At 43.4% G+C, this 17572-nt stretch overlaps 1 protein-coding gene across 1 annotated transcript in view; it reads left to right on the forward strand.

Annotated features, from left to right (window-relative positions):
* Nucleotides 1-17572, forward strand: part of UNC79 (unc-79 homolog, NALCN channel complex subunit) — a 305852-nt gene that overhangs the window by 133853 nt on the left and 154427 nt on the right. Inside the window, exons 11-22 of the mRNA XM_069737139.1 lie at nucleotides 2368-2396; nucleotides 2888-3123; nucleotides 3535-3706; nucleotides 3968-4198; nucleotides 4682-4872; nucleotides 5091-5214; nucleotides 6641-6781; nucleotides 6865-7086; nucleotides 8385-8612; nucleotides 14884-15031; nucleotides 15417-15496; nucleotides 15595-15743. Of these exons, the coding sequence (XP_069593240.1) occupies nucleotides 2368-2396; nucleotides 2888-3123; nucleotides 3535-3706; nucleotides 3968-4198; nucleotides 4682-4872; nucleotides 5091-5214; nucleotides 6641-6781; nucleotides 6865-7086; nucleotides 8385-8612; nucleotides 14884-15031; nucleotides 15417-15496; nucleotides 15595-15743 (1951 nt within the window). The remainder of the gene's footprint in view (nucleotides 1-2367; nucleotides 2397-2887; nucleotides 3124-3534; nucleotides 3707-3967; nucleotides 4199-4681; nucleotides 4873-5090; nucleotides 5215-6640; nucleotides 6782-6864; nucleotides 7087-8384; nucleotides 8613-14883; nucleotides 15032-15416; nucleotides 15497-15594; nucleotides 15744-17572) is intronic.

A 17572-nucleotide genomic window follows, 5' to 3' on the forward strand; every position in this document is an offset into this window, starting at 1 on the left:
TTAGTTCGGTACGGAGGGTCTTTTTGCCCCCTTTGCGTGGTTTTCTTTAGGGTTTTGTGTAGACCGCAAAGTTATCTTTCCTATCCTCGTTCTGTCTAGAATATCGGGCCTCACTTTGCTGAATCTATTTCATCCCTACGTTTGTCTTTTCATCTTACTCACAGTCATATGTGGGGGGCTGCCTTTTCCTTTGGGGTATTTCTCTGAGGCAAGGTAGGCTTATTTTTCTATCTTCAGGCTAGTTAGTTTCTCAGGCTGTGCCGAGTTGCATAGGGAGCCTTAGGCGCAATCCACAGCTGCCTCTAGTTGTGTTTGGAGAGGATCAGGAATTGCGGTCTACAGAGTTTCCACGTCTCAGAGCTCGTTCTATTATTTTGGGTTATTGTCAGATCACTGTATGTGCTCTGATCGCTATGTACATTGTGTTACTGAATTGCCTAGCATAACAGCGGATAGACTTAAACAAATCTTTCCCAGTCCTGGCTCAGCAGGTATCCCTTTTAGGTATGATCCTACACACCTCCCGAGGGTTGGTAATTTGTCCACGAGACATGGGTCATAGCCCTTCAACAGGGGACTCAGGCAGCTTGTCAGCCTTTTGCCTCACTATCAGCTGGGACAGGAATCCATTCTTTTTCCAGTGTGTATGCCGTTTGTCTCCGATCTCATGGCCCAGGGGCCCAAATGCCACGCTCAAATCCGCAATAGCCAGGTGGATACGCTCAACTATTCAGGAGTCTTACTGTGTCGGAGGCAAGCCTACTCCAGTGGGATTAGGGCACACTTCATTCGTTTGGTGGATGTTTCCTGGACCATTTGGCACCAGGTGTCGGCGGTCCAGTCTGCACACCCTCTTGAAGCACTACAACATTCACACTCAGCCTTCAGCAGATGCGAGTCTGGGAAGATGGATCTTTCAGACTGCGTTAACGCATCTCTGGGCTGATGGTGCTTGAGGTTGTCTGACCTGTTCGTTCCCACCCAGAGACTGCTTTGGGACGTCACATGGTCCTGTGTCCCCCAATGTGGCGAAGGAGAAACAGGGATTTTTGTGTACTCACCGTGAAATCCTTTTCTCCGAGCCACATATTGGGGGACACAGCACCCACCCTATTGGCCTGATGGCTTTGTTTGTTCTTTGGTTTGACATGTTGTATCAGTATTTGATGATTTTGATCTCCTACTGATTTGTCACTGAACTGGTTCGGGCTGGAGCCAATAGGTGTATACTGCAGAGGAGGAGGAGCTAATTTTGTTATATTCACTCAGTGTCAGCCTCCTAGCAGCAGCAGCATACACCCATGGTCCTGTGTCCCCCAATGAGTGGCTCGGAGAAAAGGATTTCACGGTGAGTACACAAAAATCACTGTTTTGTGTGACATATCTCTGTGATTTAAGGGTACGAAAATTCAAAGTTGGAAAATTGCGCAATTTTCAAAATTTTTCCATTTTTTTCCCACAAATAAGGTCATATCAAAGAGATTTTACCACTATCGTGAAGTACCATATGTCACGAGAAAACAATCTCAGAATCACCGGGATCCGTTGATATGTTCTAGAGTTATTACCACATAAAGCGACAGTGGTCAGAATTGTAAAAATTGGCCCAACCATTAACCATAAACCACATTCGGGGGGAAGGGGTTAAAGAACTTGAGCATTACCTTGTAACAAGGAGTCGGGCTCTGACAACCTCATATTATATTGTCAGAGGCTGTCACCCCATGAGGTTAGGCTTTCATCATTACAATGTATAAACATTATAATAGGATCGATGTGATATCCCCACATTGTATGGCAGCTCTGTAGGTTTTAGGATATTATGTATCGATCCTGGCACCAAAGGTGAGCAAACCCCTGGAAATACCAGCGACAGGCATCAGCAGATCACAGGAAAACTCTGACAATCTGCCAATAAGTCTGTACACTTTGCCAAGGGGATGAAAACATATAGAAAAACTAATTCATTAAAAAAATAGCAGAATAGTTATAAGAAATGAAATAAGTCAAGAAAAAAATATTGTAATGTAGTAAAATATGTTAATAAACTGAAAAAATAAATTCATAATGTTATTTAATCAAAATAACCTAAGATGAAAATAAAAAAACAAACAAAAATAAATATAAAATAAATTAAGGAAAGAATCATATAGTTGAAAATATGTGCACAGCTAATTCCCCTGCGTAGCCGGGAACCTGCTCTGTGCAAAGTGAAAGCTCCAATAGTTGCCACTAGATGGCACTCAGTGACTTTGATTTTGTAGTGATTGCATTGAATAAAGTGCTGGGGGCTCCGCTCTGATAATGTGAATGAGATGCTGCAGGGATTGTGCTGTTTACTGAGCTTTGTGTACGTGTCTCACACAGCTGAGATTTCAGCCATTTGTCAGAAGAAGGTAAGAACCGCTCAGCTTTACCGTCAGTCTTGCCGTCCATCTCCGTAAAGTGTCTGTCTGTGGCCTGTCATTATCGTCAATACATAAATCCAGAAAGCCCCTGTAATCACACCGCTTAATCGTACATTTGCATGCGCAAAATCAATGTTTCCTGTTGTCGCGCCTCCCATCATAAAACGTTTTGTGAGTGTTCGCCATCTTCCTCACAGCGCTTGCAGAGATGTCATTGGTGGCATGTTGACACTTGTAGTTCTTTATCAGGACCTATTTGCCCAAGTGAATTTCTAAAGGTGGTGGTTGCAATAAAATACGATTCAAGACACTGACCTATTGCCCATAGAAATTTGTTCTTAAATGGATCCCAGCACTATTTCTGACCCCTTTAATTTTATCCTAATACCCGTTGTTGCCTAGTAGTCGGCCTCTTAATGCGGCAGTATGCAGGCAGTGTTATTTAGCATGTAGTAATGATTACCTCTGCTTATTTCCAGAACTGCAGCTCGCATGTCCGGAGGGCGGTGGTGACGTGCTTCTCTGCCGGATGCTGCGACCGTCATGGGAACCGGCCGGTACGATACTGTAAACGGTGCCATTCCTACCACCACAGCAGCGAAGCCGGGGGAGCGTCCTCATCAGAGACTCACTTATTCCAAACTTCGCCACCTCCCATCAACACGCGGGAGTGCGGAGCGGAGGAGCTCGTGTGCGCCGTGGAGGCGGTCATCAGGTACTAAACACCTATCTATTACTAATCAATGGAAAACTGGACCGTCTGATAAAAAAAGGGCTGTAACCACACACATTGGACGTGCTGGAGGTATGGCGGGACATCATAGTTTGTATGCCCTTTATGTCGTGAGCTCAGATGTGAATGGCATTCTGGGTAATAGAAGGGGATGTAAAGTAATTTGGCTACAAAGAGCTTCTCTAGAGGGTCCCGCATATCCAAGCATCATGCTAGCAGCCCAGTAATATCACCATGCAATACCTTTTTTCACCTGAGGCGGCACTGCAGGGAAAGCGGACACTTTCTGATTGCTGCTGATCCGCTGGTCTCAGGACAAGCTCTGTGCTTGGCCTTACCCCGGTAATACACTTTCTATGGCAGCTTGAATGACTTTCTTGATGGATTTTGCAGCTTGCTAAAGGAAGCGGAATATCATGCGGAGCAGCGAGAATACGAGATGAACCGCAGGAGGCAGATGGGCTTGGCCTCCTCACGTCACTCGCTGGACAACACGGACTTCGACAATAAGGATGACGATAAACATGACCAGCGACTTCTGAGCCAGTTTGGAATCTGGTTCTTGGTGAGAGTCATTTCACTATATCACTGTTTGTTCTCCGGTCGCATCCAAAGCTGTATTTATAATTCAACCTGACCTTGTGTATCTGTGTGTACAGAGATTGCAGCTGGCGCTTACCCTTCTGTATAATGCAGCTTTGAATGTGACCGGAGCATAGAATGAGAAGTGTAATAATGCACGTGTCAGTTAGCGTTATGCATCCTTACGCTTTAGCCTGTTCCTTTCTAAAGTCCCAATTAATCTCCATGTTGTCTCGCGGCACAGGTCAGCCTCTGCACTCCCAATGAAAATACGCCCACGGAAAGCCTAGCACGCCTGGTCAGCATGGTCTTTCAGTGGTTCCACTCTACAGCGTACATGATGGATGACGAGGTCGGCAGCCTGGTGGAGAAACTCAAACCACAGTTCGTCACCAAGTGGCTGAAAATCGTTTGCGACATCCGTTTTGACGTGATGGTCATGTGCTTGCTGCCCAAACCCATGGAATTTGCCCGGGTAATGATTATAACTGAGCGGTATTATATCTATGAAAATGATTTGGCGCCGCTCCTGTGATAATAGGTGGTGCTACTGGTGACATATCAAACAATTATTTGAAGTAGTACTCAAAGGGTAGTGCACACAGCGCCAGCACCAGACAAACCTGGGCCAGTATCGGGGCCCACAATGAGCATTTTAACCTCTTAATAATTCTGTCACTTGCGTTGACAGCATTTAAAGCTTGGAAACTGTAACTGGCCCATTGTGTTATCTTTGTAGCCAAGCACATGACGAAGTCCCGGTGTCTACCATGTTGGTAGCTGGGCTTTTAAGGTGAGCAGTAATTTACTGCGATCACAAGTTCAAGCTCCCAAATGGAGGAATAGAAAACATAAAAATATAAAAAAATATTTATGTATGTAAAAAGAGTTATAACACTTGGAAGGTGAGACAGAAAAATTCAGACATGTAAATATGGCTAACTTTGTGTGTGGTCAGGTCGGCGGATACTGGGACAAGTCCTGCAGTACAGTCACCCAGCTGAAAGAAGGTCTCAATAGGATTCTGTGCCTTATCCCATATAATGTCATCAACCAGCCAATCTGGGAATGCATCATGCCAGAGTGGTTGGAGTCCATCAGGACAGAAGTGCCAGACAATCAGCTCAAGGAATTTCGGGAGGTCCTCAGGTTGGTAACAATGAAACTTAATGCTATACTTTAGTTTTTATAATTACAGAAGTGAATTGCACATAACTAATTATTCCTTCGAGATATGGTTTTCCATGTCCTGGAATGGACTGAATGTTTGGAATTTTAGAAACATGATCCGAGCATCTAAAGCGTTCTTCCCCTCTGTCCTTTGTTAGATATTACATTTATTTCCATTGTCTGTTTTATCTTCGTAGTAAAATGTTCGACATTGAGCTTTGCCCGTTGCCTTTCTCTATGGAGGAGATGTTCGGATTCATCAGCTGCCGGTTCACCGGTTATCCCTCTTCTGTTCAGGAACAAGCTTTGCTTTGGCTTCACGTAATCATTTTTCATTTCTGACAAGTTCTATATTTTTTGTTTCAAGATTTAAGAAAATGAATACAGTTGTATGGGCTGTGGGGAACTGCTATGGGCTTAGTTTTAGGGACCTCCATTGGCTTTGTTGTAGGGACCTCCTTGAGCTTAATGTGAGGACTGCCATGGGCTTAGTTGTAGAGACTGCTGTGGGCTCAATTGTAAGCATCTCCTTGGGCTTACTTGTGAGGAACACTATTGACTTAGTTGTGGAGACCACCATGGGCTTTGTTTTGGGGAATGCCATATAGATTTAGTTATGAGGACTAATATTGGCTTAGTTGTTGAAACACCATGAACTTGGTTGTGGGGACTGCCATGGATTTATTTGTGAAGACTACCGTAGGCCTATTTGTAGGGACCACCATGGGCTTATTCGTGGGGACCGACATGGGTTTAATTGTGAGGACTACTATAGGCTTAATGTTGGGACCGCCATGGGTTTACTTGTGGGAACCACCATTCGCTTAGTTAAAGGGACCAACTTTGGTTTAATTGTAGGGACTGCCAAGAGCTTAGTTTTGAGTATCACTATGTGCAGCTTTGTTGTGGGGATAGCCATGGGTTCAATCTTGGGGACCTCTGGGTTTAGAGATGGAAAACTAGCTGGGCATATTGGTAAGGACTGCTATGGGCTTAGTTGTGGAGACTGCTATGTGTTTAGTCATTGGACATGCCATTGGTTACGTTTCAGATGCTGCCATGTGCTACATTCTAATGAATTCCATGCACTTAGTTGTAAAAACCTCTTGGTGTTTCTTGTGATTACTCCAGACTTAGTTTTGGGGAACTGTCGTCAGCTTAAATTTGATGCTACTGCGGATTTAGTTGCATGGATTTAGTTACCTCACGCCTGTCCCCGATTAAAATATTAAAGCTCCCGTGCTGACGCCATTCCCGCGGTGTCAGCACTCGCTCTTCCCGAGGCTCTCTTGCGGTTGTTGTGACACGTGACCCCGCTGCCCAGTCAGCGCTGGCATCACTGTCCCCACCTTAGTAATGGATTGTAGAGGAAGTCTGGGCTGCAGCTGATCTTTGACTTCCTCTTCATGTTCAGTCACTGGTGGAAACAATGATGTCAGTGCTGATTGGGAGCCGGGGCCACGAGTCACAACACCGCATGAGAGCCCCGGGGTGAGCGAGTGCCGACACCATGGGAACATAGCCAGCATGGAAGGTGAGTATCAGTTTTTTTTTTAATTTTATCGGGACCAAGTATGGGGTAAGAGAAGTAGTTGTCCTAGTAAGGGACAACCTCATTAATATGTGGTAACATTTGGAAAATGGTCAGAAATTGCCTTGAATAGGGAGGAGTGTAGCAGGCGTATATTAACAGTGCAGACAGCCGTGTGTGAATTTTTCTTTTTATCCCTGACTTTCCATCTTGCAGGTATTGTCAGAGCTAGATATCGTGGTCCCCCTACAGCTGTTGATCAGTATGTTTTCTGATGGGGTGAACTCTGTGAAAGAACTGGCCAATCAAAGGAAAGTCCGGATCACAGAACTTTCAGGAAATGTTCCAGGTCACAGGGTAAGACAAACACAACTATTACCCAGTGGGGAGGCCATTGACAGCCACAGAACCCATCCAATAAAGGCAACTCTTTCTTGCAGGGCAGCATCGCTTCAGATCCAGGCCGCCGGGTGTTGCACAGCATGCTGAGCCCTTTCCCTAGCCCTTTTCACAGTCCTTTTCGGAGCCCCATGCGCAGTCCCTTTCGAAGTCCCTTTAAGAACTATGGACATCCTACTGGAAGAACCATTGACTTCGACTGTGATGATGATGAGATGAATCTCAACTGTTTCATCCTCATGTTCGACCTCATATTGAAACAAGTAAGGAACAGGCAGGAAGGGGCTACATGGGCTTTGTTGAGGGGACCACCATGGGCTTAATTGTGAAGTCCACCATGCTCTTTGTTGTACCTACTGCCATGGGCTCTGTTGAAGGGGCCGCTATGGGCTTAATTAAAGGAACTGTTACAGGAGCTACCATGGACTGTGTTTTAGCTAACAAAACATGTGCTTGTTTGTATTTTGTTGCAGCATCTTCTATAAGCTTTGTTACAGGGAATTTCATTGGTTTAGTAATATAGGCTGCCAAGCACTATATGTAAAGACTGTTCTGGGCTTAAGCGTGAGCACAATTGTCTTGTTTTCAGAGACTGCTATGGGCTTAGTTGTTCAGATTATTAAAGGGGACCGCCATGGGCTTAATTGTGGAGCCTGCCATAGTCTTAGTTGTAGCGACTGCCTTGGGCTTAGTTGTAGGGAGCGTTATCGACTTAATTACAGTAACTGTCATTAGGGGACTGTTTTAGTTACAGGCGTGGCCATTGGCTATGTTTTTGCTAATAACCATTTGGTGGCTGTGCTTAGTTGTAGCAAATGCCATGGTTTACTTATGATGAATTTCATTGGTTTAGTTGTAGGGGCTGCCAAGTTCTCCCTTGTAGGGACTGTCCTGGTCTTTTCTGCCACAACCACAATTTACTTGGTTGTAGGCACTTCTATTGGCTTACTTGTTAAGATGGCTGAACGCTCATTTGATGGGGAACGCCATGGGTTTAGTTGTACCAGCTGCCATGAGTTTGGTTCTCCTGCCTGCCTGCCATGGGTTTAGTCATGAGGCATGCCCTGGGTTCAATTGTAGGAAGTGTCCCATATTGAGACCGCCATAGGTTTAGTTTTTGGGACTGCCATTGGCATCTGTCCATGTATCAGTAATACAGATAAGCATGTGAGGATAGCTGAGGGTTGATACCAGGGAGGGGGCAATGAATGTTAGAAGTAACAGTTTTGACCCTTAGCCATAAAACAGCTAAGTTTAGCATCATAGACAATCCTAGCAAAAGGAGGTAAATGCAATTGGGCAGACAAGAGTGAGGCCGGGATATGGCAAAGGCTTCTAACAAGATGTAGACATGCAGGAAGCTGCCGTTGGGGAGCAGGAGACTATTTCTGGACTACGTAGAGGTGGGATACTGCATTTTGTGGGTCTAATAGTTAAAATGTAATCATCACACATGAGAATGGCAGCAACACTGATTACTTCCTGTCTCTCCACCAGCCCTGGCCATCATATGTAGTCAGGTCATTAATATGGAAGCTTCTGGATATTTTCTCTTTTTCAGATGGAGCTGCAGGATGATGGCATCACTCTGGGGCTGGAGAACAGTCTGTCCAAGGACATCATTTCCATCATTAATAACGTGTTCCAAGCTCCTTGGGGCGGATCTCACACCTGCCAGAAGGATGAGAAGGCCGTAGAGTGCAGCCTGTGCCAGTCCAGCATCCTCTGCTACCAGATGGCCTGTGAGCTGCTCGAGCGATTGGCCCCTAAGGAGGAGATCCGACTGGTGGTGAGGGTCCTGCTTACTGATTGTTTCACCATTGTTCATTTTTCTAGGCATGAGGAGGTATTTATCAGGCCCCTGTCCTCTTTCTATAGACCTCCTATCTCTAGTGTTTTCTGTAAAAAAAAAGCCTCCTTACCTTGACAAGCCAGAGCTGGTATGTCACTCTCCACAAGGGGAACCCTTACCCCTTAGACCTCGGTCCAGAGCCTCTCATCTAGCCTAATCAATTCTCATGCTTCGCACTGACGAGGGCCAACAGCCCAAAACACCGTGTCTGCAAATTGAGATACTGATTTGGCTCTTATCCTAAGTCATATTGCACGACTCGTTAAAGGGTTGATTGTGACTTGTAGGGTCGCCGCTTCCAATAGGTGGTGCTATAGAGTTCAAGTCCTCTTTTTCTCTGAAGAGGCAATTTGCATGTAAAAAAAAGAAATCAGTTTTCCATGCACAGACTCGCAATAATATATAGCAGCCAGTCTGAACAAGTAGGGCTGCAGTATAAGACTAAGTGCACACGTTGCAGAATTGCCGCGGAAATTTCCACGGCAATTCTGCAACTCCTGCCGCGGGTATATCGCATGCGGAATTGGCATGCATTTTCCTGCTAAACAATAGCATTTTGCAAGCGTAATTAGCTTGCAAAATGCTAGCGTTTTCCAAGTGATCTGTAGCATCGCTTGGAAAACTGTTTGATAGGTTGGTCACACTTGTCAAACATAGTGTTTGACAAGTGTGACCAACTTTTTACTATTGATGCTGCCTATGCAGCATCAATAGTAAAAAGATCTAATGTTAAAAATGATTAAAACAATGGTTATTTTCACCTTCCGGTTGCCCCCGATCTTAGCGGTGCACTCGGCGGCTTCCGTTCCCAGGGATGCTTTGTGCGAAGGACCTGGGATGACGTCACGGTCACGTGACCGCAACGTCATCCCAGGTCCTACGCACAAAGCATCCCTGGGAACGGAAGCCGCCGCATGCACCGCTGAGAGGCGAGACGACTCCGGGGGCCATCAGAAGGTGAGTATATCACTATTTTTCATTTTAATTCTTTTTTTTTTAACAATTATATGGTGCCCAGTCTGTGGAGGAGTGTCTCCTCTCCTCCACTCTGGGTACCATCCGCACATGATCCGCTTACTTCTCGCATGGTGGGCATAGCCACATGCGGGAAGTAAGCCGATCAATGCATTTCTATGTGTGTGGAATCCCCGCGATTCAGCAAATTAATGAACATGCTGCGTTTTTTTTCCGGAATGCGTTTCCGCTCCGGAAAAAAAACGCAGCATGTGCATACAAAATGCGGATTGCATTCTATTAATAGGATGCTTAATGTGAGCATTTTTTTTCACGGTTTTATCGCATTTTTATAGTGAAAAAACGTGAAAAATCCGGAACGTGTGCACACAGCCTTAAGCATGGTGATGGGACAGAGCAGCAGCTTGAGCCTTTAATAAGAACGGAGGTAGATTTCAGACGAGCAGCAGCTACCGATGAAAATACAGTAAGTGTTTTGTTTAGATTTCCAGTACAAAGGCCTCCAGTCCTATCCTAAGTGGGGCTCCTGAGTTTTTGGGCTACAGTGTAATGCATAGAAAAGGGACTTTATTTATAACGTTCTCTTAGACATTATATTGACAAACCAGCCGATGCGATCAAAAGAGAAATGGGATAGGGCAATGGGACCCATAGAGGAAAATCACTGGTTAGATATACTGGAAAGAGTTCCACAGCTGTCTTTAAGCGAATCCCATAGATTATCCCATGTAAATGTGATACACCAGGTATACAGGACACCTCAATTCTTATTTAATAAGGGATTTTGGTCAAGTCCCTACTGTCCTAGATGCAAACCTAACATAGCAGATATGTTTCATATGATGTGGAACTGTCCTAACACTGTCCTAACTTGGTGTCCTTTTGGAGGAGTGTTGTAACAACGATTGACAGGGTTTATTCAGTTGATGTAGAGCTTACACCATTAGTATGTATATTGGGATATGTTGAAGATCTGTCTATTGATGAGTACGGCAAAATTGCGGCGGCACGTATGTTATATATGGCAAGAAAATTGATAGCCCAAAAATGGATAGCTTATCAGGAGCCTATGATATCAGAATTTATTGATAAAGTTAACTGGTTAGTAAATTTGGAAAAAGACATATACCTAAAAAGAGATGCTATCTCTAAATTTGACAAGATATGGGGTCTATGGATTGATGGCTCTGGTTCGACATCTAGGGAATTGAGGAGATTTCTCCTCGCTTGCTTTGAGCTATGTTTATATGATGCATCAAATTCAACTTCTTTAAAAATTAATAAAGTTTTTTTAGTGTTTTCACAACCTACAGTTAAGTCCATATATATTTGGACAGAGACAACATTTTTCTAATTTTGGGTATAGACATTACCACAATGAATTTTAATCATAACAATTCAGATGCAGTTGAAGTTCAGACTTTCAGCTTTCATTCGAGGGTATCCACATTAAAATTGGATGAAGGGTTTAGGAGTTTCAGCTCCTTAACATGTGCCACCCTGTTTTTAAAGGGACCAAAAGTAATTGGACAATTGACTCCAAGGCTATTTCATGGACAGGTGTGGGCAATCCCTTCGTTATGTCATTCTCAATTAAGCAGATAAAAGGCCTGGAGTTGATTTGAGGTGTGGTGCTTGCATTTGGAAGTTTTTGCTGTGAAGTAAACATGCGGTCAAAGGAGTTGAAACCCATCCGAGAAATTGCTACAATATTAGGAGTGGCAAAATCTACAGTTTGGTACATCCTGAGAAAGAAAGAAAGCACTGGTGAACTCATCAATGCAAAAAGACCTGGGCGCCCACGGAAGACAACAGTGGTGGATGATCGCAGAATAATCTCCATGGTGAAGAGAAACCCCTTCACAACAGCCAACCAAGTGAACAACACTCTCCAGGAGGTCGGCGTATCAATATCCAAATCTACCATAAAGAGAAGACTGCATGAAAGTAAATACAGAGGGTTCACTGCACGGTGCAAGCCACTCATAAGCATCAAGAATAAAAAGGCTAGACTGGACTTTGCTAAAAAACATCTAAAAAACAAGCACAGTTCTGGAAGAACATTCTTTGGACAGATGAAACCAAGATCAACCTCTACCAGAATGATAAAAAGAGAAAAGAATGGCGAAGGCGCGGTACAGCTCATGATCCAAAGCATACCACATCATCTGTAAAACACGGCGGAGGCAGTGTGATGGCTTGGGCATGCATGGCTGCCAGTGGCACTGGGTCACTAGTGTTTATTGATGATGTGACACAGGACAGAAGCAGCCGAATGAATTCTGAGGTATTCAGAGCCATACTGTGTGCTCAGATCCAGCCAAATGCAGCATGCAACTGATTGGTCGTCGTTTCATACTACAGATGGACAATGACCCAAAACATAAAGCCATAGCAACCCAGGAGTTTATTAAAGCAAAGAAGTGGAATATTCTTGAATGGCCAAGTCAGTCACCTGATCTCAACCCCATTGAGCAGCATTTCACTTGTTAAAGACTAAACTTCAGACAGAAAGGCCCACAAACAAACAGCAACTGAAAACCACCGCAGTGAAGGCCGGGCAGAGCATCAAAAAGGAGGAAACACAGCGTCTGGCGATGTCCATGAGTTCAAGACTTCAGGCAGTCATTGCCAACAAAGGGTTTTCAACCAAGTACTAGAAATGAACATTTTATTTAAAATTATTCACTGTCCAAATACTTTTGGTCCCTTTAAAAACAGGGTGGCACATGTTAAGGAGGTGAAACTCCTAAACCCTTCGTCCAATTTAAATGTGGATGCCCTCAAATGAAAGCTGAAAGTCTGAACTTCAACTGCATCTGAATTGTTTTGTTTAAAATTAATTGTGGTAATGTCTATAACCAAAATTAGAAAAATGCTGTCTCTGCCCAAATATATATGGACTTAACTGTATATGTAATTGTTTTGGCTACTGTTACTATTTTCAAATATTTGTTCATCCAATTTTACTGGTTTTGCAGAGCCAAGATGTATACATAGTGCATGAATAATGTACCTTAACCCTTTCACGACATGCACAGTAATAGTACGGCGCATGTCGTGTCTCCCCCTTTGATGTGGGCTCCGGCGGTGAGCCCACATCAAAGTCGCGACATATCAGCTGTTTTGTACAGCTGACATGTGCGCGCAATAGCGGCGGGTGAAATCGCTATTCACCCGCCGCTATTAACCTGTTAAATGCCGCTGTCAAACGCAGACAGCGGCATTTAACCGGCGCTTCCGGCCGGGCGGCCGGAAATGATGTCATCGCCGACCCCCGTCACATGATCGGGGGTCGGCGATGCATCAGGAAGGTAACCATAGAGGTCCTTAAGACCTCTATGGTTACTGATGCAGGCCTGCTGTGAGCGCCCCCCTGTGGTCGGCGCTCACAGCACACCTGCATTTCTGCTACATAGCAGCGATCTGATGATCGCTGCTATGTAGCAGAGCCGATCGTGCTATGCCTGCTTCTAGCCTCTCATGGAGGCTGTTGAAGCATGGCACAAGTAAAAAAAAAATGTTTTTAAAAATATGAAAAAAATATAAAAAATATAAAAGTTTAAATCACCCCCCTTTCGCCCCATCCTAAATAAAACAATTAAAAAAAAAAAACTACACGTATTTGGTATTGCCGCGTTCAGAATCATCGCCCGATCTATCAATAAAAAAAAAAAGCATTAACCTGATCACTAAACAGCGTAGCGAGAAAAAAATCCGAAACGCCAGAATTACGTTTTTTGGTCGCCGCGACATTGCATTAAAATGCAATAACGGGCGATCAAAAGAACATATCTGCACCGAAATGGTGTAATTAAAAACGTCAGCTCGGCACGCAAAAAATAAGCCCTCAACCGACCCCAGATCATGAAAAGTGGAGACGCTTCAGGTATCGGAATATGGCACTTTTTTTTTTATTTTTATTTTTTTAAGCAAAGTTTGGAATTTTTTTTTCACCACTTGGATAAAAAATAACCTAGACATGTTAGATGTCTATGAAGTCGTAATGGCATGTAAAGTAAGCTGCGGAGACACCATCACATGTTTCTCAACGCAAGCGATGAATAGCCAGGCCTTTCCCCGGGAAGGAACAACCACGGGATAAACTCGTAATGACCTAGAGAATCATAATGGCAGGTTAGTTTTAGCATATAATGAACCTAGCAAAAAAGCCAAACAAAAAACAAGTGTGGGACTGCACTTTTTTTGCAATTTCACCGCACTTGGAATTTTTTCCCCGTTTTCTAGTAAAAGACATGTTAAAACCAATGGTGCCGTTCAAAAGGACAACTCGTCCCACAAAAAATAAGCCGTAACATGACCATATTGACGGAAAAATAAAAAAGTTATGGCTCTGGGAAGGAGGGAAGTGAAAAATGAAAACGCAAAAACTAAAAAGGGCCGCGACTTGAAGGGGTTAAGGTTGGGGGCTGGTGAGCTGTGTTTCTCCAGTGTTTGTCTGGTCGTTGTTGTTTTTCTCTTTGTGGTAATCTTTATGAAATTCAATTAAAAAAAAATTTGATTTAAAAAAAAAAGAAAAGGGACTTGATAGTAGCCCTGACCACCAATAATAGGTTGTGGATTTCAATAGGTGAGACATCTAAGATGTTTTCACTGATCATAGCTGTGCCCATATAGAGGAGAGATGCAGTATAAAGCAGAGGGTAGTGACAAAACAGAGATCTGAAACTCTCTAATTTCTGACTCCAGGAAAAAACTTTTTTAAGACCATGAGATGACCTCTGATTTAATAAGTAGGGATATAAAGAAGGATTTCGGGAGACAGGGATGATTTCCAGACTTGATGTTTTCTCTCTCCAGCCCTCGCTCCTGTAATCTCTTTGTGCTTCTTGCTGTCACTTTGAGAAATGTGGAGCTGATGGTGTTCAGGGGATATTCTCGCTTACATGACAGCTCAGCAGGATTGGTAATGCGGCGCCTGTATTAAGGTGTACCTGATTGATGGGCTGAATTTAAGGTTTCCACACCGGATCCGTGTTTCAGCAACTTTTATGATAAATGGTTCCATATTATCAGGGAATTGATGGACGTGTCAGAGACGAGGAACAGGCGAGTCCATAGAACACTTCTCATATAGGAAACATCCATGAAGATCATCCCCAGCAGGGGATTCTGTCAGATTTATGAGCCACACTGCAGAAAACAAGTCTGTAAGAAATGCTGCATTATAAATGGTTTGTAAAACTCTAACGAGGGCTCATATTTTTCTCAGGAGCCAACAGACAGTCTAGAAGACAGTCTTCTGTTCTCAAGAGCTGAATTTATCATCGGGAATGAAGGGGAAGAAGAAATGAATCCATCAGATAAACATGGAGATAATCCAGGAACGCACACAGAGACTGCAGACCCGTCCAACACAGGTGTGACACCCAATATACAGTGTCACTAATGCACCCACAACACACGTCTGCGGCATTCAGCTGCTCATAAATGGTCATCACCATATGGTTTACAATGGGATTAGCATTGTAATGGGAGATGCAACTCCTGCATCCATCTGTGATAACAGATAAGTGCTCAGAGCGGCAGAACATTGCGTCTGTCCTTTAAGTGGTGCATAAATATGACACCTGTGCAGCCCTGAAATAGACTGATACATGACTATACATAATATCTTCATAATGGAGAGGGGAGGAGATATCACTTATTTCGTTACATCTGCTTCACCTTTTCATTAAATTTAACCCCCAGTTTTGCAGTGAAAACCATTCATCTGCTCTTCAGCAAGTTGTTCTTCCATTTCAGCTGTCAAAAATGACACCGACCATAAATTCTGTTACCAGCAACTTCCTGTTACCCTGAAATTGATCTACACCATCCTTCAGGTATGAGGCCCCTGTGTATTACCGGAGAATAGCCTTGTAATTCCAGTAATATATCTGGTTTGATTTTTTCTTGCAACTTTTATCTTTGTTTTTAATAGGAAATGGCAAAGTTTGACGAGCCAGACATCCTTTTTAACATGCTGAACTGCCTGAAAATCCTGTGTCTCCACGGCGAGTGCCTATATATTGCCAAAAAGGATCACTTGCCGTTCTTGGCGTACATTCAGGAACACATGCTAATCTCCAGGTGAATGTTCAATAGCAGAACAAAGGGTGTAATTGAGAATATTATGGTGGTGCTTTCGGAGAATTTACTTTTGGTATTTTCCAATAATACGATGCTGATTGTGAAAGGTCTGTTTTCCAGAATATAGCCATATGATTGGTTTACCTTTCATTTGTGTGCATCAGTCACATCCAGAGCTGCTTCGCCACTTAAAGGAGCGCTCAGCTCAGTCGTGTGCTCCTCTATTTTATATGCAATTATGCAATGGTTATTATATATCTATATTTCCATGCCAAACAAAAGGATCGGGCGATTGAAATCACTCGATCCTTGAATGACTTTTATCTAATATACATTGGGGTCTTTAGCACTGATTTAATTTAATCTGAGCTTCCAAAAAGGCATCACGGTGTAGGAAGCTTGCAGGATTTTTACAGCTTTGTTTGTGAGTGCATAATGTAACCTAATGTACAGTGAGTACGGAAAGTATTTAGACCCCTTTAAATTTTTCACTCTTTGTTTCATTACAGCCATTTGGTAAATTAAAAAAAGTTAATTTTTTTCTCATTAATGTACACTCTGCACCCCATCTTGACTGAAAAAAAAACAAAAATGTAGTAATTTGTGCAAATTTATTTAAAAAGGAAAACTGAAATATCACATGGCCATAAGTATTCAGACCCTTTGCTCAGACACTCATATTTAAGTCACATGCTGTCCATTTCCTTTTGATCCTCCTTGAGTTGGTTCTACTACTTCATTGGAGACCAGCTGTGTTTAATTAAACTGATAGGACTTGATTTGGAAATACACACCCCTGTCTATATAAGACCTCACAGCTCACAGTGCATGTCAGACCAGATGAGAATCATGAGGTCAAAGGAACTGGCCAAGGAGCTCAGAGACAGAATTGTGGCAAGGCAGAGATTTGCCAAGGTTACAACAGAATTTCTGCAGTACTCAAGGTTCCTAAGAGCACAGTGGCCTCCATAATCCTTAACCCATTATCTAGCAATGTCCTTTTTTGGGGACGCCTAATCTTTAGCTTCTAGCAACTAAGAATTTATAATTTTTATAATTAGGTCCAATATTTTGTGTTGTGTTTGTAAAATGAATGTTTTCAAAATAGGAAATCGTGTCATTTTCTTTTTTAATTGAATATTGGGATGCCCTTTTCTGAAAAATTCGTACTTGTAAAAATTTTAATTTGGCAAGTAATGGGTTAAATGGAAGAAGTTTGGGACCACCAGAAGTCTTCCTAGACCTGGCCGTCCAGCCAAACTGAGCAATCGTGGGAGAAGAGCCTTGGTGAGAGAGGTAAAGAAGAACCCCAAGTTCACAGTGGCTGAGCTACAGAGATGCAGTAGGGAGATGGGAGAAAGTTCCACAATGTCAACTATCACTGCAGCCCTGCACCAGTCAGGCCTTTATGCAAGACATATGAAAACCCGTACAGAGTTTGCTAATAAACACAGGAAGGACTCCCAGACTGTGATAAATAAGATTCTCTGGTCTGATGAGACGCAGATAGACCTTTTTGGTGATAATTCTAAGTGTTTTGAGTGGAGAAAACCAAGCACTGCTCATCACCTGCCCAATGCAATCCCAACTGTGAAATGTGGTGGCAGAATCATACTATGGGGGTGTTTTTCAGCTGCAGGGACAGGACGACTGGTTGTCATTGAAGGAAACATGAATGCAGGCAAGTACAGATCCTGGATGAAAACCTCTCCAGAGTGCTCTGGACCTCATACTTGTCCAAGCTTCACCTTCCAACAAGACAATGCACACAGCTAAAATAACAAAGGCTTCAGAACAACTCTGACCATTCTTGACTGGCCCAGCCAGAG

The sequence above is a fragment of the Ranitomeya imitator genome, chromosome 1 (genome assembly GCF_032444005.1).
Source record: "Ranitomeya imitator isolate aRanImi1 chromosome 1, aRanImi1.pri, whole genome shotgun sequence".
NCBI lineage: Eukaryota > Metazoa > Chordata > Amphibia > Anura > Dendrobatidae > Ranitomeya > Ranitomeya imitator.